The sequence below is a fragment of the Physella acuta genome, unplaced genomic scaffold (assembly GCF_028476545.2).
Source record: "Physella acuta isolate Inbredline_101_S28 unplaced genomic scaffold, ASM2847654v3 ptg002347l, whole genome shotgun sequence".
NCBI lineage: Eukaryota > Metazoa > Mollusca > Gastropoda > Physidae > Physella > Physella acuta.
In genome coordinates, this window is record NW_026733841.1 from 30,418 (window position 1) to 54,376 (window position 23,959).

The 23,959-nt window shown below is 31.5% G+C and overlaps 3 protein-coding genes and 1 long non-coding RNA gene across 5 annotated transcripts; 1 reads left to right on the forward strand and 3 right to left on the reverse strand.

The window, feature by feature from the left end:
* Nucleotides 1-4,867: 4,867 nt before the first annotated feature.
* LOC131933026 (BLOC-1-related complex subunit 5) lies at nt 4,868-8,471 on the reverse strand. Its single transcript, XM_059289887.1, has 5 exons — nt 8,420-8,471; nt 7,004-7,164; nt 6,156-6,400; nt 5,622-5,717; nt 4,868-5,288 (listed from the first exon to the last, which is right to left on the reverse strand). The coding sequence occupies exons 2-5, from the start codon at nt 7,116-7,118 to the stop codon at nt 5,055-5,057; spliced, it is 690 nt and encodes a 229-aa protein (XP_059145870.1). The 5' UTR covers nt 7,119-7,164; nt 8,420-8,471; the 3' UTR covers nt 4,868-5,054.
* Nucleotides 8,472-8,711: 240 nt separating this feature from the next.
* On the forward strand, nt 8,712-14,677 carry LOC131933028 (uncharacterized). The gene is made up of 7 exons (XM_059289889.1): nt 8,712-8,957; nt 9,702-9,876; nt 10,408-10,553; nt 11,168-11,363; nt 11,887-12,057; nt 12,412-12,611; nt 12,879-14,677. Exons 1-7 carry the CDS (start codon nt 8,895-8,897, stop codon nt 13,107-13,109), a joined length of 1,182 nt encoding a protein of 393 aa, XP_059145872.1. The 5' UTR covers nt 8,712-8,894; the 3' UTR covers nt 13,110-14,677.
* Nucleotides 14,678-15,324: 647 nt separating this feature from the next.
* On the reverse strand, nt 15,325-19,053 carry LOC131933027 (putative myosin light chain kinase DDB_G0279831). Its single transcript, XM_059289888.1, has 4 exons — nt 18,928-19,053; nt 18,487-18,582; nt 17,630-17,791; nt 15,325-17,122 (listed from the first exon to the last, which is right to left on the reverse strand). Exons 1-4 carry the CDS (start codon nt 19,051-19,053, stop codon nt 16,142-16,144), a joined length of 1,365 nt encoding a protein of 454 aa, XP_059145871.1. The 3' UTR covers nt 15,325-16,141.
* A 30-nt stretch (nt 19,054-19,083) lies between these two features.
* On the reverse strand, nt 19,084-23,643 carry LOC131933029 (uncharacterized). Of its 2 annotated transcripts, none has more exons than XR_009384805.1 (4): nt 23,625-23,643; nt 20,194-20,249; nt 19,458-19,595; nt 19,084-19,167 (listed from the first exon to the last, which is right to left on the reverse strand). It is a non-coding gene; the product is annotated as an uncharacterized LOC131933029 (long non-coding RNA). The 2 variants fall into 2 exon arrangements; XR_009384804.1 differs by lacking the exon at nt 23,625-23,643 and adding an exon at nt 20,668-20,873.
* Between the last annotated feature and the right edge of the window lie 316 nt (nt 23,644-23,959).

Here is a 23,959-nt window from a genome sequence, read left to right on the forward strand (position 1 = left end):
ATAGCCTTTGTCCATCCAAGAACAAACTTCAAGTCAGCAGTTGTTTGATTTCATCTAGTCTAGCCTTACCTGGGGGTTCGAACTCTGGACTTTTCAGTATAGCACCCATGAGATTTACCAACTGTACCACACCGATCTCTGGTTGTGGATTATGTGTGTGGTTTTGCTATAACTATAATGTTATAAAATACAGGGTGCTCAAAAATATTAGTCTATACAAGAGGGGTGGGGAAGAAAGAGTAGACACTGATAAATAATAATTTTTTTAATGTGTTAAATTGTGGGTAAACAACAAAATCTGTAAAATACTATGGCCAACATTTTAATAATAAAGACAATTATATAATTAATTATATCACATTTAACTTTGAAGTAATAATTTAATTTGATTTATGGTACACTTAACTGTAAAATATTGCAAATCAATATTAGAATAATATACAATCTTTAAAAATAACATTTTTATACTTATATACATAAATGGTTAGCGTCAACACGAATGTAATTACATTCAAATTAACTTTTTTTTCAAAAAGACAATAATAAATTATATGATGGCATTTTAAAGTTCACAATGTCTTCCATAATTTCAACAAAAAAAAAACAACATAATATTACATGATTATTGCTTTTATAAGAACATTTTCATACTTTATTTTCTAATTATGATCTTATTCTTTTCAAAACCAACTTGTTGAGACAATTGCCACAATTGGATTCACAACCAGACAAGCCATTACAACTCAAGCCGTCAGTCGCATCAAGGTTAAAATAATATTAATTCTTGCCAATATTTTTGTATTAAAAGCTTCTAAACAATATTTATTATATCCTAAGTATACAAAATTAAAAAAAAAAACTTATATTAATTAAAATAATATCAATACTCAAAAAATATTTTAAATTAAATTATAATATTCTAAGTATAAAAAAAACAAAACAAAAAAAAACATACATTAGTTCATTAGTTTATATGGATGATGTAAAAAATTGGTCAATAGGTCTCTGTCTTTGGTTACATTATGAAACAACCAGAATATTAAATCTTAAAGATCTGATCCAGCATCTGGTTTAAACTTAAACCCTGATACTGAGCACACTTGCATGAAGCTAATAGGGCTGTGTTATCTTCTGCAAATGTTGCTTCCTTATCCTCCTCTAGACTGACCACATTTGAGACCTGCTCACTGGAATGGCACAAATTCAGTGAAATCATTGTGAAACCAGAGGTGTGAAATCATGTTGCAAATAGCAATACCTTCATCCACAACACATATCAGATATTTGAAACCTGCTCATTGGAATGACAAAAGCTAATGAATTATTGTGAAACCAGTGGTGCACAATCATGTTGCTAATAGCAATATCTTCATCCACAACACATTTCAGAGAAAGCACCACCTATCAATTGAAAAAATATCAAGCCATAAAAAATTGTTAACTCTTTCATTTACTGTTTCCCTCATGTAAAGCTGACGTGCAAGAGGAACATTCTGGTTGATTTCTTTAAAGCTTTCTCGTTTTTATAATAAAGTTAACACCTAAATGTTGAGCTGTTTATTTGGTGTTCCTTCCTTCTTCATGTAATTTTATTTGATAGGAATAAGGGTAATTTTTTACCAGCTTCTGAAATAAAAGAGAAAAAAAAATTGGAAATAAGTTAGGTAAACCAATGATCTCTGATTATTAATGTAATTTTTAAAATTTTGCTGCTTTAATTTTTATGACTGTTATTAACCCTTTATCTCCAAATTAAAAAAAAAAACAAAACAAGTTGTTAAAAAAGAGAAAACAAATTAAAAATTTTTTGTTAATATTTAAATTTGTAATATTTCTTAAATAAAGAGCATAACTTTTCAATGATATAAATTAATAAAATTTATTGTATGCTTTTACTAGATTGCATAATAAAAAATATTTTGAATGTGCTATATGAGTTATAGAATAAAAAATCTATATTTAGTTACAAACATCACTACACAATACCTTAAAGAGCATTTCTTTTGGTTCCAAACCAAATATTATTCCAAGGGTTGTCTGCCAAACTGTATGCCATCACACATAACATCAGCAGAAGTATAAGAGAAACTGCTCCCAAAAAGTAAATGCTTATTTCAGCTATTGTAAGCAAGGAAGGCATGACAGCTGAGGCAATAGTCTCCAACATTTTAAAAGCTTAGTTGAATCTGTGCAAATGAAATAAGAGTGAGTGATAAACATTAAGTGAGGCACATATTTTAACTGTCATAATTAATTTAATTATTAAATTAATTTGTAATTTGGGATGTTCAACTCGGAATCAAAGGGTCGATTATATCATCCAATATTTATTACTAGATGAGTAAAGAATAGTGGTAGGCCCTATAATCACATAATGCCCTAGATCTAGATCTAGTAGTAGTAAGTAGATCTAGAATCTAGTAACTTTTTAGTAATTTAGTAAGACCATAAAACAATAACAAAATTTTAATTTCACAATTTACAATAAACTCAAGTCACACTCAAGTGACAATTTACTAATTTTTAATTTACTATTAATAATTTAGTGATAGAATCTATCATATTCATAGACTATAGTTTCATCATTTAGTCTGAAGTGATACACCACTTTTATTTATTATTATAACTAAGAATACATTACTAGATCTAGATTACAGTGTGTAATGCTGAGCAATACATTTTTTACATAAACTAGCTAGATCTAGTCTAGTTCTCAAAATTATTATCTTTTTAGGACTCGCTAAACGCCGAAAACAGATGAAAAGTAAAATAATGAGGGCAACTTCTGCACTTAACCACTAAAAAGGCCTAATTGTTTCCTAATTCTAACTAAATTACTTCAAGAAGAAGTTGAATGAGATTCTTTAATCTTTGTTGATTCATTGTTTTTTTTTCAATTATTGTCCTATTTTAATTGCAATGATCTGTTTGAGGCTAATAAATATGGCTTCTGTTTCATGCTTTTAGTGTAGTGTATTAAAACTATTATTATTTTAAAAATTAAAAGCTATAATGAAGAATGGATAAAATCATAAACTAGTTCTTTAATCGGCGTGGTTGAGTCGGTAAAGCTCAAGGCTGCTAAACCGAAAAGTCTCAAGTTCGAACCCTCTGGCAGATGAGGCTCGTTAGCAGGGGACAGCCGCTCTTCTAGGAGAGACAACTCCTAAATCAAACAACTGCTGCCTTGTAGTTTGTTCTTGGTTGGACAAAGGTAATGGAAGCAAATCCAAAAAGAAAAGCAGGCTGAAATCAGAGTCAATGGCCTCAATGGTGCATAACCAGTTGACACGTATCCTTAATTGTGTTTGAGGGGGGATCCCTTCCAATGCTAAAATTAAGAACGAAGAAGAAGAAGAATAGCTTTATAATATACAAGACATGCAAAAAGATTAATAATTTAAAAAACAACAAAACAATAAACAAATTTGTCATTTTATTTTTAACATAAAGACTATTCAGAACAATTATTATTAATAACAACACAATTTCACTTTTACAAACAGATGTCGAATTTAATAAAGACATATTTATTTATAAAAAAATAATGTACAGCTTTTAATAAAAATCTGTCTACATAAATCAATAACTATTGTTTCAAAACGTTTGTAATATAACATGAGTGAATATCCTAACTATTTATAAAAATCAGTCCTAAAAGCAACAAAAATAGCAGTTTTCTAATTGAACCTCTTTACTAAACCTTGTTACAGTCTATCTGAAAAGAACATGATTTGTATCACAGTTCTATTAAAATAATATGCCGAAGATAATAATAAAACTTGTGTAAATTGTAAATGTTTGTCATGATAGTGCATGATCTACTTCAATAATGTCTCTAAACAAAATTGCATTTAAAAACACTACAGTAACTTCAAAAGACCAAGTCTGACACCATGAAAATCTAGTTAGCAAAAATTATAAAACCCTGAACACAAATACCTAAATATTCTTTGTAGCATTCTTATTTTTTTTTATAAAGCAAATTTTACAGGGGGTATAATGTTACATTCAATGAATGAAACTATGCTTAAATATAAATCACACAAAATAACACATATTTAAAGCAATAAAGACATGGAACAGTTGCTATCAAATCCATCAGTTGCTTTTTTGCATATACCCATGTAGACCAGCATGACTTATAACTACATTTTTCAAACTAAGTGCTCAGTTAAGTACACCAAAACTTTTTCTACTCCAGGTAAAGTGTACAACATTTATTCATATTTATTCAAGTTTAAAAATTTAATCAGACGCCCTAAAAGTTAAAAACACACATTGACTAAAGCAGAGAAAAATCTATCTTTTTAATACTTAATAGCATAACAACTGAGTATTAACTAAGAATTGCACATTGGATTTTACACTAATATTTAATCACCAAACAGTCATTTAAAAAATTCAAAATTATTTGTTGAAATAATTTAAATCCAAAAATAATTTAATGCAATAATAACACACATAAAATAATGTAACTGGTACTACCAAAATGTATTAGTGTACTCAGCAAGCTGTATACATAAGATTTACTTACTAAAAAGCAAAGCCATAATTTAGATGGACAAGTCTAAATAATCACAGAATTTTTAACCCTTTACTGTCCTTTGCCTTAAATGCACACAAGATTTTTGTAGTAGAGTTTGATTAAGTTTAGTATATACATTTCCTAGACGTAATGGAGTTGGTAACAAAGCTATTGAGATACAAGAGGAAGCTAGAAATATTTTTTATATATATATAGGCTTTATATTATTTTTTAAGATAAATTATTAGACCATTTAATTACTTAATCTAAATATCATAATACAATAAGACTCTTTTCCTGTGGAATTTTTTATCATTATTTTTTTATGCAAGGATATTTAAAAGTATTTTTTAAATGGATGGCTGAAAAATGTTCCATTATTTGGTTTGGCATTACAAGAAGTAGGAATACTTTCAATACCCAACTATTAAAGGTTTTGTGTTTATTTCATTATTTTTTACATTTTTAAATTCTTTCTTTCTTAAAGAAAAAATAAGTTGTCTATTTTTTTTATCACTTAAGGTATTCATGGCTTGGACATAGATCTTTCAGGTTTTGTTCCAAACGGTTCAAGCTGTTCAGATGTTGGGAGTAACCGGTTCAACATGTCCATTTTAGGCACAATGTCCTCCATAGATTTCTGAATTTTTTTCAGTGTGGTTAAGGTTTCTGTGACTCTACCAAATTGTTCAACATATTTACTGTATTTTTTTTGTCTGTCTGTCAGAGTGTTCATAAGAACATGAATAGTATGGTCCATCTAAAAAAAATACAATTTTAATGTAAAATTAGTTCATTAATTGAGTCAAAAGTCTAATAAACTTCTCTCTAACAAACATTAATCTAACTTCACCTATCCCATTTTTCAAAATAATTAAGTTTAGGAAATCTTGGATTAAATTTAATTCTTTGAAATTTGTAACAATGGCCTGAAAGCCATAAACATCTATAATTAATATTTTGCTCAATATTTTGTGTGGTTTTAGCAAACAATTTATGTAAAAATAGTCTCTTAATACACAAAAGCTACAAGATTAAAAAATAAATGTTAAATATATTTAATAACAGCAAGTAAAATTGTATTATAACAAACCTCTTTTATTCGTATACACAGAGCATTCTGGTCAAAGGCAACGGCTTCAGCCAACTGCCGCAAATGGTCTTGATATCTCAAACAGAGAAGTAATAACTGAAACAAAAAAAAATATTATGCTATGCTCTCAACATCAAATATTTTCACATATCAAATGTAATATTCTTAATTTCAATTATTTTCTTTTGTTTGGATATATTTTGCTTAAGCAATGCACTTTAAACAGGAAAACTGTAACAGGACTTTGCAAGTTTTAAAAAAATAAACTTATACTCAACAGACAATAAGCAAACTGGTGAATAACTTTTTAAATACAACACATAAAGCTACTGCACTAATAGAATAACTAAATTAACACAGGTCAAAGTCATTATAATGTGTTGAGAATACCTCTTGGAAAAAATATACCTTAAACTTTACTTTATAAAACAGAGAAAAAACATTTTTTTTTAATAACTGGTAGATTATAAAAGTTTATCTATCTATTCTTCACCATGTATCTTAGAAATACAGGGAGATAAACACAAAGCACACCTGTTTGTGGTCCAGCTTGTCAAGCACATCCACCTCCTTACTGCCCACTGGGATATTGAGGGAACCTTTCAAAATGGGGAAGAACACCGGGATTGTGTTGAGTTTAGTGAGCTCGGGGTCAGGATCTTTCACTGGGATCAGACCATCGGCAACAACAACAATTTCATGTTTTGGTGTTCCATCCTTCTCCTGCTTGACCACTGGTCTCTGGGTCTTGTGAGGTCTGGGAGACTGTCTTGGGGAATCTAAAAAATGGAGGTGAATCAATTCTCAATCTATTCTATGAAATGGGGAAGAGGGGGAAGGACAATGAGTAGGTGTTTAAGTTTGGTATGAGGGATGGCATGGCCAAAGTGGTAGAGCACTAGGCTGCTAACCTGAAAGTCTCTAGTTCGATTCCAGGTTCAAGTCACTAGTACTTGAACGTGCTTGAGTCCACCCAGCTCTGATAGGTACCTAACTCATGTTAGGGAAAGTAAAGGTGACTGGGCTAATCTTCCAAATGGGTCGCTAGGCCGAAAGAGGATTCTTTACTTTTATAAGTTTGGTATGCAATGTATACTTTTGGCTACAGAAACAGACATCTACACACATTTTATAATATTTAATTCAGCTTTTGGTACAAAAAGTAATTTTTAGTTGATATATTTTTTCTAATAATTTTACAATAAAAAGTTGTGTTTTAAAGTTCTAATTTTGTAAGTAATAGCAATGAGTTATTTGTGAAAACTACTAAAATCTACATAATGAATGATATTGTACTGAGCTAAAACACTTGTACTAGTACACCAAACTATGATGTAAAAAATAAGTCAAAATAATCAGCAAAAATTATGTATTTTACTCACGAGAATCTATTGGTTTACTGATAGAATATTGTGTGTAGGGTATCTCCTCATCCCTTTGAGATCTTAGGTTACTGCCAGGAGCTCCCGCTGGCAAAGTACTTTGATCAGAGCCCATCTATCCAAAAACCTTCAGTATTTAACTAGGGCCTTGATCTTCAGACCTAAAAATAAAGAAATAGATTCTATATTGTTAAACTTTTGGTCAGGTGCTCATAAAAGACAGGATTAGGGTGGGTGCTGTGTCTTTTTATTAGTTACGAGCCGACTCGCAGCATATAATACGCCACTATTTAGTTGTTGTTTTTTTTCTACTTTTCAGTTATTCATAATTTGTGAATTCGACACTACCAACGCTGCCACTGAAAATATTTCTTTAAAACACTATAAGTAGCTCGTTAAGGATGATAACCCTCCTCCGTCACCCCCCCCCCTCCGTTAAAGTAAACTCCACTTAACTAAACCCCCCCCCCTACGTTTAAAATTGTTTAAAACTAATTTATCTGCCCCTAATAGTCGTCACTGAACCCGGCTGTGTTTGTAATGTTTGTAAACATAAAGAGTGAACAACAGCTCACCAGACCATATAGGGGTGGGGGTGGTAGGGAGCGCGTTTGCAGCTTGTTTTCTAGCGGCTCCCAGAAGAGAATTATATAATACGAGCCGACCCGCTGCGTATCATAGGCCGCTATTTAGTTTTTTTTTTCTACTTTTCAGTAATTTATAATTTGTGAATTCGACAGTACCAAGGCTGCCATTGAAAATATTTGCTACAGTACCTCCCCCCCCCCCCCCCCCACGTGAAAGCAGCCTCCTCTTAGTTACCTCCTCTAAGTTTAAAATCGTTTCAAACTAAATTATCTGCCCCTAATAGCAGTCACCAAACCCGTCTCTATGATTGTAAAATGTAAACAGAGTGAACACCGCTCACCAGATCATGTGGGGGTGGGGTGGGGGTGGTAGTGATAGAGAGGAAGAGAGGGGACTGCAAAGGCGCGCTTGCAGCTTGTTTTCTAACTGATCCCAGAAGAGAATTATATATAGGGCCTATATATATTTTATATAGATACTTATTAGCCTAATACTTAAATCTACTTGTTATAAAAATAATTCTAATTATGAAAGTTGACATGAACAATATTTGAATTAGAAATCTATAGCCTAGGCTATTTAATTATCTTAGTTTTTACTGTTGTATATTTTCTTTATTTTGTATCAGCTAACTTGACTATACAAAAATCTATCACTATCAGGTGAGTATCAGTCATCACTGATAGATTCTTGTCTAGAACTAGATTCTAGACTAGAGTTAGACTTAGACTAGAGGAATGGATTTCTATCACTATAGTTAATTTAATAGTATCAGATCAGTCTCAGTGACGGTATCAGCAGACAGAAGTCTGAGAAGTTACAACTTACAAATTTAGATTTAGAATCTAGAATTTCTTGATCTGAGTTGAATCTAGATCTAGAATCTATATTCTAGATCTAGCTAGCTAAACTATGAAAACTTTTCGTTAACAAAATTAGATCTAAATCACGAATCTAAAATAAGAACTGTAGGAATAATAGAGGAAACACTTGTTTACATGAATTATATAAATTATAAATTTATAATTAAGACGAAACGCAACTAGATTTAGAATTACCGCCCTTTGACTATTCATTTATGTTAAGAAATGGGTTTTTTAATTACGTTGCTAACGCTAGCTCTTTACCATCACTAAGGAAGCTTACATTGGCGAAAAAAAATAACATCCGAGTAAGCTAAGCTTACCACGGCTAAATTACCATCGATCTGCTAAAAACTTTATATTAGTAAACGCCCTGAAGCCTAATATAAATTTAGATACAAAGTTTAGCGTACACTCATCTCATTAATTATTTAATAATTATGGCAACAAGGCAGGGCGGTGTACTGCCTGAGATGACAGCAGCAACTTGTCATATGATATTGGTAATAAACTAATATTTATAAAACTTTTAAAAATAATGTTAATGCCACTTAATGAGTTGATTAAAATAAGTAACTGTAGACAAGCATTCAAAATTTAATGGTGGTCACAGTGAGAGTGACTGTAGTTAGTACTAGGTTAAGTTACAAGTTACAAGTTAGGGCTCTGTCCGTAGGCAGCTAGGCCAGTGTGTGTTGAACTTGAGGGTAATCTAGAATCTAGTGAAGTGAGTGTAGGAGTGTAGGCGTAGATTACTAAAATAATCATTATTTATATTGATATTTTAATTTATACTATATAATACTATTAATATTATATTTAGGCCTATATACTAGTGCCTACTCTGTTAATATTATGATATTAATATTATGACTTATATTATATAATTATAATAAATAACACGTAACACAACTAGTGCCCGCTGATAACGATATAGAGGCAAAATAAAATATAAATAATTTTTAATATCTTTTCTAGATATCTTAAGGCCTAATTATTAGTAATAATAGAATATAAAAATTTGCTTTCATTAATTGTATGGTCTATATATGATAATAATAGTAACGCAGACACGCCTAAGTAATCTTGTAATGTCTACAGCTTCCTCCAATACTCTAATAGTGCATATAATTAACTAATATCGGCCTGCTACTAGACATATTTCACTATATATTCTTGATAGTAGGCGTATGTAAGGTTAAGGTTGATTGATAGTAAAAAGTTAAATTTTTAAAAACTTTTCTTAGGACATTCTTCAATCAGGAAACTATTATGTAACTGAGGAGATTGCCAGAGAATTTACCGTGGCTAAGAATGCACTTGATCATCTGTGCTTAGATAATACATTCTTGACGTCATCTCAGGAGTGGAAGAAACAACCAGGAAACTACACACAAAATGAAACAGCACAGCATCATTCAGGTAGTTGATTCCAGAAACGTAGCACGGGACGAACTATCAATTTTGTGCCCCCCCCCCCCCCCCATTTATATTTTATTTATTCATGTTAGCTATTACTCTTATATCCTTCTCTGTCCTCTGCATTTTGATAGCCCATTCTAATCTTTGATGTCCTCCCCCCAATGATGTCTTTGCCTTCCCCTTCTTCTCCCTCCATGCACCATGCCCTGCATTATTGTTTTGGATAGTCAGTTGGCTCATGTGACATGCCCATACCATCTCAGGTGGCCAATAAGGCAAGGAATGGAATACTAAAATAAATTTAAACTTTGCCGCCTTATCACATCCTATAGGCCTAGTCATACACTTAACATGTGTGAGATAATTTTTTAAAATAGTGCTTAAAATATTTAATAACCAAGTTAATAGACTATTCTCAACAATATGTTGAATGTTTCAAAATATAAAGACTATCTACCTCTTATCACTGCATTTAACTGTAAATCTGTAATTATGCTTTGACTTAACTTTAAATTCTAAAAACTTAAATAGGTGCCTTGAATGCAATCAGTAATCTTGGAGCTTACCTTTGTGAATATAAGCGTCTGCTTTCAAACCAAGCTGTTCTTGGAAAGCAAGAAAATCAAGTGAGAGAACTACATCAATGGGCAATATCTTCTCTCAAAAGCGCATTTCGGGTATGCAATATTATTCTTGTAAATTATACCTTGATATGTATGTATTAAAAATGTAAACCTTTTGATAGGATCTTATAAATTGACTTACATAGTTGCTTCCAAATTTTGTTTTGTCCTGAGCATCCCATAGCTTTTTTAATATTGTCGAAGCAGTCACTCAGGTGAACTGTGTGGCTTGATTGGAACACTACCAAAGCCTTTTAGCTTTCATTTGACTAATTACTCATCAGGTGTTTTCACCATTATTTTTTGACACTTACAACAAGATATATGTGTTGTTTTTATTGTTTTTATACAAGAGCATTAAACTTACTTGTCAATGTAGGTAAATTTAACGCTCTGTTATGTTCTATTCTGTAAGCATTTTGTGTGATACTCTTCTCAATTTCAAGACAAAGTGTTTTAATGAACTCATCTATATGATTGTCAGCTATGCCTTTATTGTAATAGTTCAATTTCTGTTAATCACATAAACTTTTGTATGTTATGTATTTAAAAGTATGTATGCCCATAATTAAAATTAATCTATTTTTTTTAACAAAAAAAGTGTAAGTTTTAGAAATGTATTTATTTGTGAAAACCTAATGGTTTTAATTATTTTCTCCTAATCGAAGCAACTGGAACCATACACATTTGATGCAGCCGATCGCATAAAACAGTTTGGTGACAGCATAGGAGTTACTGATAGATACACTGGCTATCGCAACAATTTGACTCGAGGTAATAGAGACCCATTTCGATTGAAAACAACATGGATGGATCGAAAAGGAGAGCTTGGACTCATGAACAATCTAACAAGATCTCATACAAGTCAGTGAAATAAAAACCACTTATCTTTCTAAAAATTTATGTTTTTAATAGCATTGTTCGCATAAGTCTTGGTTTTGATTTTCAACCTAACAGTGATAACTGATAATTTTTTTTTTATTAAAGGAAGTATATAGAACTTGCCAGACAAGAAGAAATCTGCTAATAATTTTATATTGCAATATACTATTTAGTAATTTATTCTAATTTTTCTTCTCTTTCTTCTTTGTTCTTAGTTGTAATGTTGTAAGGGATTTTCTCCTACACAATTGAGTATTACTTGTCAATTTGTTATGCCTCATTTAGGCCATAGAATAAGATTTCAGCATGATTTTCTTTTTTCAGTTTGCTTCCATAGCCTTTGTCCAAGGCAGCACCTGTCCTCACCAATTGATTCTCATCTGCCAGACGGTTCGAACACAGGCTTTTTCGGTTTAGTACCATGAGCTTTACTGACTTGACCACGCTGACCCCTATGCTAATTTCAATGTCCGTCCCTTGGTAATAGTAATTATTTTATCTCTAGCTTTGGGCGACCCTGTCCTGGATCAGCGCGTGGTGAACAGAACACTTAGAGCAATTGGGGAGCCCAGTTCTGATTTCAGTGAGTACGGTGGGGTTCCACCAGCCAACATGGGAGCCTTGAAGAAACAGATACGGTTTGGGAGCAGCAATCCGCCAATGAGAGTGACAAGAGGTATGCTTTAATTCACAAAAACAAATTTTAGTCTGGTGAGTTGAAGTTGTTAAAAAATTTAACTTTAGTGGTTTTCATGAACAGTGTTTCTTCCAGACTTTTTTCTCCGGGGGGCACTTGAAATTTTTTGGGGGGGGCGGTAGACTTTCTTCGGGGGGCGGACACTGTTAAAAGTATATATTTTTGATATAAATTATATAAATTTCATTTCATTTGGGGGGGGGGGGGGGGGGGCGGTAAAAAATTTCGCGAAGCCCCCCCGAAGAGACGCCTGGAAGAAACTCTGGTCATGAACCAAAACCATAATGTAAGATAAAAAAAATAACAATAACATTGATTTATTTCTCTCCTTAGGGTATAGAACCATTGATTCACTTTACCCCAAAACATCAGCCCCACTAGATGGTGGTTATCCCCGTTACTCTTCTGTGATGGATGAAGTGAAATCACTTAATGCTTTTAATGCATGTGAACAGTATAGTAAAATAGATATGTGTGCTAACAAGATTCCATCTCCAAAACAACCTTATGAGCTAAACAGTGTACAGGAACAGGTACAATATTTATTTGTATTATGTTTTAAGCTAAATAAATACAGACATGTTTTTTTCTTCATTACAATGTAGTAGGTAGGATTTTATTACAGGTTCAATACTTTTTTTCTATAAATATGTTACATTATGTATGTAGTGTCTAAATATTCATATTCTGAAATGTTTTTGAGAATACAATTACAGTTTTACACTATTTCCAAATTAAAATAATTGGAATTTACATAAGTTTATCATCACCAATAACTGTTTTCAACCACTTTTCTACAGGCTGGTATCAATACAACCTACCCAGGCAAGACTGAGTACATGCTGAGGTTCACCAAACCTGATACTAACGCCGCCACTTCAGATTTCAAAATCAACCCCTGCCCAGACTTTTCCATTTATGGCCGTCCCATTCAGTCCAATGTATTCTCACCAAGTATTACTGAATACCAGTGCCGCTATGAGTGGCCAAATTCAGACAAAATTGTTAAACTACCTTGGCTAAAGTATTAAGATGTTAATTCAGTGAACTAAAAACAATTAAACACAGTGATATCTACAACATGAATTGTGATAATCATATTTTATCTTTTATTATTTTTTCCCCTAAAAAGGCTGTGAGATCATGTAAACAAAATTATAAATAAACTGTACTTTTTAAACTTGTTATAATAACTTAAACATTTTCAAGCAAGGCAATTTTATTTATAATTTTATATAAAAATGTGTATGCATAAAGTAAGTTTATGTTTTTATATTAGTGAATGTAAATTTTGACTAACCCTTTTAATAATTTTTCTTTATAAATAAAAAAATAATATCAGTTTTACTTTTAAAAAATGATTGTATACACGGTTTTAGTTTATTTTTTAGGTATACATTGTTCATTAAAACTGAAAAAATTATTTAAAGGTAAATTACACTGTTTTGATTTTTTTTTAAATTTAAAGACATTTATATGGTTTTATATTATGAAACATTTTAAAATCTACTTTGCTTGTGTATATCTATACATGTATACATCTACAATTAACATTTTTTGTATTATTTTATCATTTTAATTTAAAAGAGCAGATAGTCTTTTTCTATTAAAAATCATTTTGTCAGAACTGTTTTTGTATACATACAAAATATGTTAAAGACTAGTGCTATTGAAATTAATTTTTTTGCCTTAAAAGGGTGTTTAAAGATCACAAGGTTTCAGACAATAGGTATTCTAGCTTTAAAAATTGCTTCTAAGATTGTATTCACAGTGCTCTTTCATTTAACTGAAATCAGTATCCAGGATGTGGTTCTTAAAGCTGTATGACGGTAGATATTGGGAACAAAAATCAACTTTTAAACATTTTTGTTAAAAAAATATATTTTTGTAACAGAAAATATACATCATTCTTGCCAGAACAAAACTATTTATTGAAAAATAAAGTACATCTTTTTTTCCTGCTGTAAATATTTTGCTTGAAAAGTCTTGTGTTGCTATTTACTGTTTTTTTGTTTGTTTAAATGTTATTACTTTTAATAGTTTTGAATACATATTACCATTATGAAGAACTATATTTACTAATCCTGCTTGTAATTACAATGGTAGAAAAAGTAGCTATGGGAAATAAAAATATTATTTATTAACAAAATTTTATGTCAGCTCTGCATTTAAAATAATAATTTATTTTTTTAAAAGTTCCATACAATTTTGCATTATTTACCTATGCAGCATTATTGTAACAAGTTGAAGTAAAACAAAGTCAGATTAAAAAAATAAACTTATTTACAAAGTTTTTTTCCAACATTTTTTTTCAACACCTGGAAATTTTTCTTGTGTATAGTAAAATAATGATGCCAATAAGAATTTCAATTGAACAATTTTTAAATACGGATAAGTAAAATATGAAAATTAGAAAATCATTGCAATAAAATTAGGTTTAGTAATTATACTTACAATTTTTTTTTTTAAATCCTTACCTGGTTAGTTATTTTAGTACTGCTAAAATGTGGTTAAAAATAAATGTATAGTTTGCTATACCATGTGTTGTTTGATGTAGTGTGAAATCTGCAGCATTAAAGCATACAACTTTTCTATGTAATCACAAGCTTTTTCTTAATTCACTATGTCTGTCTGTTTGTGGTCGTATCTCGCAACTTAAATCTGACCCATTTTTATTGAAGCGATTCATTTCAAATTCTCCAGATAATTTCTATTCCGATAATACAAGAATCTCTCATTTTTTTCCCCTTTGAATTAATATTAAATTAGTTGTTGAAAATTAATTTCAAGATTTTCTATAGACAATAAACAAGGGAGATAACATGGACAAATGTTAAAGAAAACTCATTTAGCTAGCTGACTTAAATATGATGCACTCTGTTCTTTTATTTGTTATTGTACCCTCATCACTGTTCTAGAAAGCCAAAGTAAGTGACAAGTTGTATGGTCTTTACTTTTGTTGTTTACAGAGCCCTGCTTTTTAATTTTTACAGTAAGGTGCAAATGATAACTAGACCTAAATCTGCTAAAATTTTGAAAGAAATTTAATTAAAGATTGAGAATGTATGTTAATAATTAATCATTAACTGGGAAAGCTTAAACACAACATTAAAATTTGTATTTTCCTAAAATAAAAATTCTTATGTATTAAAATAAAAGGGAAATTCAAACATATAACCATTACAAAAGTTTAAAAATTGACTATAAAACACAGTTTTATTAACCTTTATTTCATAAGTAAAATTATTGAAAATTCTCTTAAAAAACTCTAATTTTTAGAGATATAAAATATTGACATGTTCAAGCAGTTTTTAAATGTAGATGGTGTATAATTATAGCTCAACACCATGGTAAATGAACACAGTAAAGTCAAATCACATTTTTGTCAACAGCTACATGTTGTTTCTGTATTCAAAGAAAACACGCTTATTTTAATATAACAGGAAAAATGTACATCTTTTAAAAATGCATAATATAAAATGCAATTTATAGTATAATATATGCCAATGGGATGGCTATAAATATAAATTTATATAAAATAAATAAACAACTAAAAAAAATTCATGCATAATATTTTTTTAAAATGCTGATGTACACTAGAGGCTTTGATAACAACCATAGATCGTTGCATTTTTGTGTTGACTCATGATTTTTCAAAAACGTACTTCATTACAGAACATTTATCCTCAATTATTTTAGCAATCATTAAAAATGTGTATCGCCAAGATGAATTTGCAGAATAAACATATACAATGATACAATAATATCATATGCCAGGCACATTTTTGTAGGATAAAATAATAAATTAAAAAACTTGATGCATTTGGTTTTATCTATATTGACTAGAAAATTGCATTTTCATTAATATATTAATTAAACAGTATTTTTGGCAGTTAAGAGAAAGACAAATGGATAAAATATGTTACAATTGCTTTTAAAACATGATAAGTGGATAACACTTGTGTCAATATATGGAACACGGAACTTCTAAATAGAAGAGAAGTAGAGTTGGAGTATCGGCTTAGATTTACATGCTTACAAAGACCAAATTGTTCCCCACATTCTAACACTCAACAAGGTCATGGATGGTCAGGTTCACAAATCGACCAGGCTCAACATGCAGGACATGGGTGTTGGTACCCTGCACTGGTTTCCTCACAATGTACTGCCCAGGCTTGGTGATGATCCTGATGCCCTGTTCCCCACACTGTGCCGAACTGGATGGCTTGGTCATGGCTTTACCCTGAACACAGCAATGTGAACACAGATTTGGCCCTACCTTATCATGCTTGGTAGGGTGGTCTTTACTATCTGTGCTTTGAAGGCAGGGTTTAGCTGGCTTTCTGTGAAGTCTACCCGGGACTGACTTCTTTCGATGAACCGTGTTTTCTTTACGCTTGCTTGCTGATAATTTTCTGTGACGATGGTTTTTATTTTTATTGCAATCAGGGCTACTTGGGTCTTTTCTTGATTCACTATTTTGATTATTATTTACAGCTAGACTCTTGTTTATAAAAGAGTTTCGGAATGAGAAACTATGTGAAGGACTAGATCCTCTCCCGTTTTGGTCTCTAAGATCTTGTAGAGATACTTTACTATTAACAGCATTCTGGGATTGATTCACGGGTTCAGGGGGTGCTACTTTTTCCTTTTGTTTTCTTTGTGATGGAACAGAAGATGAGTCTGACCATGTCGTGCTGCTCAAAGATAACAGAGGCGGGTAAGGCGTCTTTTTCTTTTTTGAAGGCTTTTTACTGTAGAGGATTTGCATGTCTTTTTCATCTAAAAACTTTCGAGACGGCTCGCTTTTCTCAGAGGTTGAACTACCAGAACTTTTTACGGAGTTCTGGGACTTGAAAGATTCCAATGCTGCCTCAGTATTTTTCATTGATGATTCCAAATTGGAGGAAATCAGATCAAAGTGGATATGCCGTGCATCATCAGTGGCCATTTTTTTCTTTTTCCTTTTTTTTAAAGCAGATGCTGTGCTGCCGGATGATGTGGATGAGAAAGATGAACTTCTTGTTCGAGGGGAACTGTTACTCTGGAAAAGAAAACAGTAAAACTTTTTATTTCTGTTACACAATAAAAAACAAAATTATTCAACCCACAAAACAAAATGAAATTGGAATTAAGTTTACTAAAGCACTCTGAATTAAAAGGTACCAGTTATTTCTCTTAAACTTCTAAAAATGACCAAATACGATTTTTTTTTTCAAGTTGAAAAAATTATTTTAAAAAAAAAATCATTTTCAACTTCAAAAATTAAAAAAAAAAGATTATAAAACAATTAGTGGGGCATATGAAGCTTGAAAATTTTGTTTTGGTGTGGATTGTTCTATTTTAATTTAGAGTTATATATATTTTTGGTCTTAACATTTAAAACCAAATGGGTCATTCTGTCAACTGTTTAATCTGATGAGTTGTAAAAAATTGGGATGCAAAATATTTAACAGATAAAATAATTGAAGCAAGCAAAGGCGATAATCTTATCCCAATTAAACTGAACAGAACCATCTCCTATGTGTATACTATGAACACAATTATTTACCCTGTATACTCGTCTGACACTGCGAGTTACTTTTGCACTCCTAGGAGTGACTCTGGCACTTCTAGTGACTCTGGTAGTGCTGGTAACATCACTATGATATGCACTGACATGTTTTCTGTCAGCACAGCTTAGGTCTCCATCAGTACAGGACTGGAAGTAGCACTGAAGAGTCCATTATAGTAGATTATAATATGTACATTACATTATATATCATATTTATAATATTGTATATTATATAGGCCTACATGATTTTTAAAAACAACACATTTTGTTGAGAAGTAAAATTTATTGGGAAAAACACTCTGGAAATAACTTTATTATTATTATCATTTGTGTATAAATTACGGGGATTAAAATTATTGTTTTTACTTTAAAATACCGTAAAGAAATACTGCCAAAATAAAACACCATGGACATTATTTATTGTTATTTAAGTAATATAATTGTTTTTTTCTTCTTCAAATTTTGCTTATGATCAATATTTATGTATAATTTACTGGGTTTAAAATTATGTGTTTACTTTAGTAAGCACTGTAAAAAAAAAAAAACTGCAAATTCAAAACACCAAGAACCTTATTTATCATGTTGTTTAAGTACATTTTTTTGTTAAACTTTAGCTTGTGAGTAGCTAGCCCTTGGCTTAAATTTTACAAAACAGCATGTAGGACAATATATCACAAAACATTGCATAACATTTTAACACATAATAATAACACAGTGTATGGGGGAAATCCAGTCTAACATAACATTTAACAATGAAGATCACAAAACAAGACCTAATAACAGCTTCAGTCTTAATGACCAATTCCTTATTGTACTGTTTTAAACAACTGATTGCAGTTAGTGAATTGGCTAACCTGACAATGTAAAGAGATCTTCCCCATCTGTTTTGATATCTTTCTCATAGTTTCATCAATATCGCTCTTTGGTTTCCTATGTGAGTCCCTGACTTTCTAAAACAAAAAAATGATGGATAGCACAATTTCTTTACTAAATGTTTTAGTCTTAGGTATTCTAAGAATAAAGAACTTATTTAAATAACACAGGCAAGATTAAGTATATGAAGGCATGTGATTTACATAATTTAACAATATGTTGAATCAATGATGGGTTACTATTTTAAATAATACAAAATTTGTAAAAGCAAACCTTTTCAAACAAAAATTGTTTGGGTTTCAGTTCTAATGATTAAATAAATAACTGAGGGCACATGACTTAACAACCCCCACTTATTTCCTAATAAATATATGGAAGATATAAGAAACAGATCACTTTACTTAGCAGCATTCATGCATTACCTTAGGGTATGTTGCCTCACTTTCACAGACAAACTCTGCAGAGTAAATTACAAACAATATTACAAACAAATACTCAATATAAAAACAAAAAGTAAAGCGGTTCAATAAAAACATGGACATCACCATTATTAATAAGGAAAATAGATCTTAAATTACCATTGCAGCTATTCTGGCATGGAGCTTTAGTTCTAAAATTACAAAAATCCATACACTCTGAGTCAGATGATTTAAGCGAACATTCTGCAAAACAAAAATGTTATCATTTTTTTAAAAGAAATTAATAGACTATTTTTAAAAATAATTGATTTATGATAAGTTAATAACTTTTTGAGGCAACAAGTAAACACATCCTTAAGGCTTAAATACGTCATTTTAGTGTTGTCTATTAATTTTTTCAATGGCTAATTAATGATAAATAATCTAGATAACTTTCAATGAAAATAAATAAGATAAAAGTATTCTCTATTATTATACTATTATACACTTAAAAAATTACAATAATGTGTAAAAAAAATTGAGTCAGTAATTACCATCCTTCTTGATAACTTTAGTGCACACAGAGCTAATAGCATGTGTTAAGGCTCTTGAATAGACATCTGCAGCAAGCTTCCCAGTTTTAATCAACTTCTTCTCTAAGTCTGTCATACCACCACTCATGATTGGAAAGTCTGTAAAGAGATTGTCATTAAATAAAATGTTTTATTCCATTTTAACAATTGATAGTACTAAAACAGTAATAGAGGATGGCGTGGTAAGGCGGGGGTGTGTATGATTGCTAACTCCAAATGTCCTGAGTTCAGATCGCAGGCAGATGAGGCTCATTGGCTGAGAAAAACATCCTATCTAGAAGAGAAAACATATTTCGACAACAACTGCCTTGCAGATCATTCTTGGATGGAAGCAAATCCAGAAAGAAAACCTGGATGGCATATAACATGTTAACTCATGGGATGGGGGTGCTAAATGTTAGAGCATTTTGCTGTTAGCCTAAAGGTCTCGAGTTCGGATATAGATTTGGACTGTCGGATGTCATGAGTCCAGCTAGCTCAAATGGACACTTGACTTACATAAGCTGAGTTCAAGAAACATGAACTCTACTTCATATGCTAAATAGATCACTAAATATTTAATTTTTTTACTTTAACATTTAGCAGTTAACTATGTTGGGGGAAATCGCCTTCTTTTTTTTCAGGAATAAGCATATTTGTTTATAAGCAGAATTTAGGAGATAAACATTTTCAAATACACAGATTCCAGACAACTTACTGTGTGATGTTGCTAGCCCAATTCATTAGTTGTTGACTACTGTTAGTTTATACAACCTAAAAAAAAATAATAGATCATCAGTTTATTCTATAGGTTGGTTAATTGAAAATTTTTGGGCTTAATTTAGGGTCATTCACCCCCCCCCCCCCCCCCACGTGCAATAGATATACTCCCACACTTTCTCCTCTATAATAACCATCATTCTTAAATTACATTTACATTTCAATGCCCCACACACACATATTACTCACTATAGTAGAACCCTATCTAGGTTACACCATTTATAGATAACTCACAAATATGTTACTATTTAGAACAATTCAACAAGTTGGATTAATCAATTATAGTTTTATTTTAAACAAAATCCAGAATTTTTTGTTTGAGTCCACTATGGATTCTTCAAAAAAAAAGGTGAGTGTTATGCATGTTGTTAATAGTGTGTAAATTAGCATTTTAGCAGTTGGTATTACTCACCAGTAAATCTAATGTCGACATTAAACTATGAAATTAATTAGTGCTGGAACACAAACAACTCCCACTTGTTGGAAGAATTTAGTCATGGTGACTACTAGGGGCATTTGAGATCAGGTTAGAATAATCTAGAAATAGGGGAGAGTGCGTGTGTGAGTTGAGTTTACCCTAGAATATTGTTAACCCACAAGTGTTTATGTATGGTAATCCCAAGGTCGAATGCGGGTATAAAAGCGCGAGAGAACGATTGTGGGGCAGGTCAGCGGTTAGTTGGTAGCGGTTAGGACGAGTGCTGGTCTGTTGTGTGTAAAGAATTGAGACCGAATAAAAGTATTGAAGTAAACACGAAACGTATCTTGAGTTGAAACAAACTTGGAACGTAACAACTGGTGGCCAGTATGAAATAGTAATAGGCCCTAAAGGACAAACTTTAACTGGTGGCCAGTATTAAACCAGGACGTAACACTAACAGTGACTGCAATTAGAGAAGTAATATCAAAACATAACTAAAAACCATGTCAAATTTAAGGAGTCACCTGTTTTTCACATTACTAGTCGCGGGCGATTTTAAAACGATAGTGTTACGATAGATTACCCAAGTTTTTTAACTTTTAATTTGGTGTTTTATTTTAAGTAGGAATGTTGGGATATTTTTCCTAATTACCATAGAATGATAAAATGTACACAGATTAATCCTATAATATACCCCATTGATAAAAATACCAAATTTATCATTCTAGGCCTAATAGTTTTTTTTATATGAATTTTTAAAGTTATGTATTAAACCTGTTATATATCACTGTAACATCGGATTTAATTGTGTGATTGGCTTTAGGCTTGCATACCACTGCTGCTATTCGAGATATAATTATAAAACTTTGCACATTAGTGCTAGAGAGTGTGGGCAATAGAAATATGAAAGTAAAATCAAAATTTGATGAAGGATAATTAGAACTAATCAAGTCAAATTAAAGTGAGGGGTGCTGTTCTATATAGGTCAATATGCAGACTGAAAGTCTATGTTTTTTTTTTTAATATTAAAACTGAAACTTTGCTAGAGGGTGGGGGCAATAGAAATATAATATAGAAAAAAATTATATTAAGTATGACTGCATATAATTAAAAAGTCCTATGAAAGGGTGTTGCACCCTTTTATAGTAATTATAGTGACTGCAACGGACGTATGTCCAGAATGTTACTATAATAGATAGGATACATTTTGGTTATTGATACTGAAGCATGTAATAAGAAGAATGCTAAAAAATAAAACTAGGGATGGTGTGTTAAAGCACTCAACTACTAACATGCAAGTCTTAAGCTCAGATCTCAGACGAGTCTGTCTGTGCAGCGTGCAGCATCCACCAAGCTCAGATGAGTACCTGACCCAAGGGAAAGTAAAGATAGCTTGGCAGAGAGCTAACCACACCATCACTTCATGTGCATGGGTCAAGAAACAGATAAACTCTACTTCAGCTGCTTTATGGATGATGGATTGACAGGTCCAAAAGGGAAACTACTTTAATATACTAGGGCCTTTATAAGACCCTATTGATATTTTGGTACAACTAAATTACTAATCAATAGAAAAACCTTACATTCTTGTAAAAGTTTATTAAGCTAAGTGTTAATTTGTACCAAATCAGAAGTTACAGCTTCCCTGTCTATCTGCTTATAGGAATATATAATTGGCAACATGCAGTGATTTAAATCCGTATTGTTTGTTGTTATTTTTTTTTGTTACTTTTTATTATTAAATGTAAAAATTGTATCCTAAATTATTATGAATAATAATTATCATGCCTTTTTCATGTCATTCTAAATTCACTGCCTTATTAATTAGTACCCCCCCCCCCCCCATGTCAATTGCTGCACCTTTTGTTAATTATTTACTAATGTCATAAGCATAATTATTACAAATAATTAAATAAGTTTATCACCAAGCTTCTTTACTTATCATAACCAATAATAGGCCCAGACTTACTTTATCAATTGATACATATAGTATATACTATATAGCATTAGTTATACTAAGAAATAGGCCTATAACTTATTTATAGTATGAAGTATAATAGTATATTAAAATTTAAAGGCTATTAGTATTAGTACTATTAGCCTTAAATCTAAGTAAGTAGGTATGTGTGAAATGCTTAACACTATTTAATGTAAGCCTAAGCTTCTTGCCTGTCGGTTTTAATAGATAACTTGATCAACGTATTTTATCTAGTTTTAACAGTGCCACCCACAATTTAAATTCTTTCCAACTTCGAAAACAACGTCATTGGCATTAGTGCGCGTATTTTATCGATAATAGGTAATGCGGTGCTAAACCGACGCCATGGCGTTGTCAAGGCCGAAGCGCTAGCTCGGGGATTTGACATGTATGATAACTCGTAAGCAGAAGTAGTAAGTGCCATAAAACCGTTATTATAATAATATTTGTTTATTTAATGGACACTTACAACTAATGGCAAGACACTTATAAAGGGTTTAATACGTAAACTTATTTAAAATGTGACAGCACCGTACGGGACATGTTCGCGAGATAAACTCATTAGAATCGTGCGATCGATTTCGGCTTAAAGATTGTCATAATGGCGGTAATTTTCTAATTGAAACATATAATACGACTACACTAGAATATCTATATCGAATATTTCTTAAAACTCGATTCCAACAGTGAGATTCGGCATTCTTCGGAAAAGGGCGAGTTTTTATAAAGACTGCATCGAAAAGTCCGGATGTTGAATACCGAATCGAAACAGCGGAAGTCGGAATGCCTAATTTTAAGTTAAAACTTTAAAGGGGTATATAGAGTCTACTTTGCAATTGAATAGGTTAAATTTAAAATGAATTAATTAAATTTAAAATGTAGATCTAGAATCTAGTCTAGATCTAGATTTCTAGATCTAGTCAATCTAGTGAGACAGACAACTAAACCTATGCCACTTAGACCAGCCTACTTCTTGTTTTGAATTTTCCATTTGTCGAAACTTAGAGCGATGTTAATACTAATTCCCGAGAACTTGGATAACCAAATGACATGATAACATAGATCTAATGTGTACAAACTGGCATTGAAATAAAAATTGATTTACAGCAGAATACGTAGCCTGTAATCAGTGTTCCTTCCTGGCATCTCTTCTCGGGGGGGGGGGGGGGGGGGGGCTCTGCCCCTCCCAAAAAAAAGTCTACCGCCGTCCCCCTCCCCCTTAAAAAAGTCTGGAAGAAACACTGCCTGTAATTTCTAATGTATGCATTGCGGCTCCGAAATTCGCTAAATAGTTGTTTATTATTT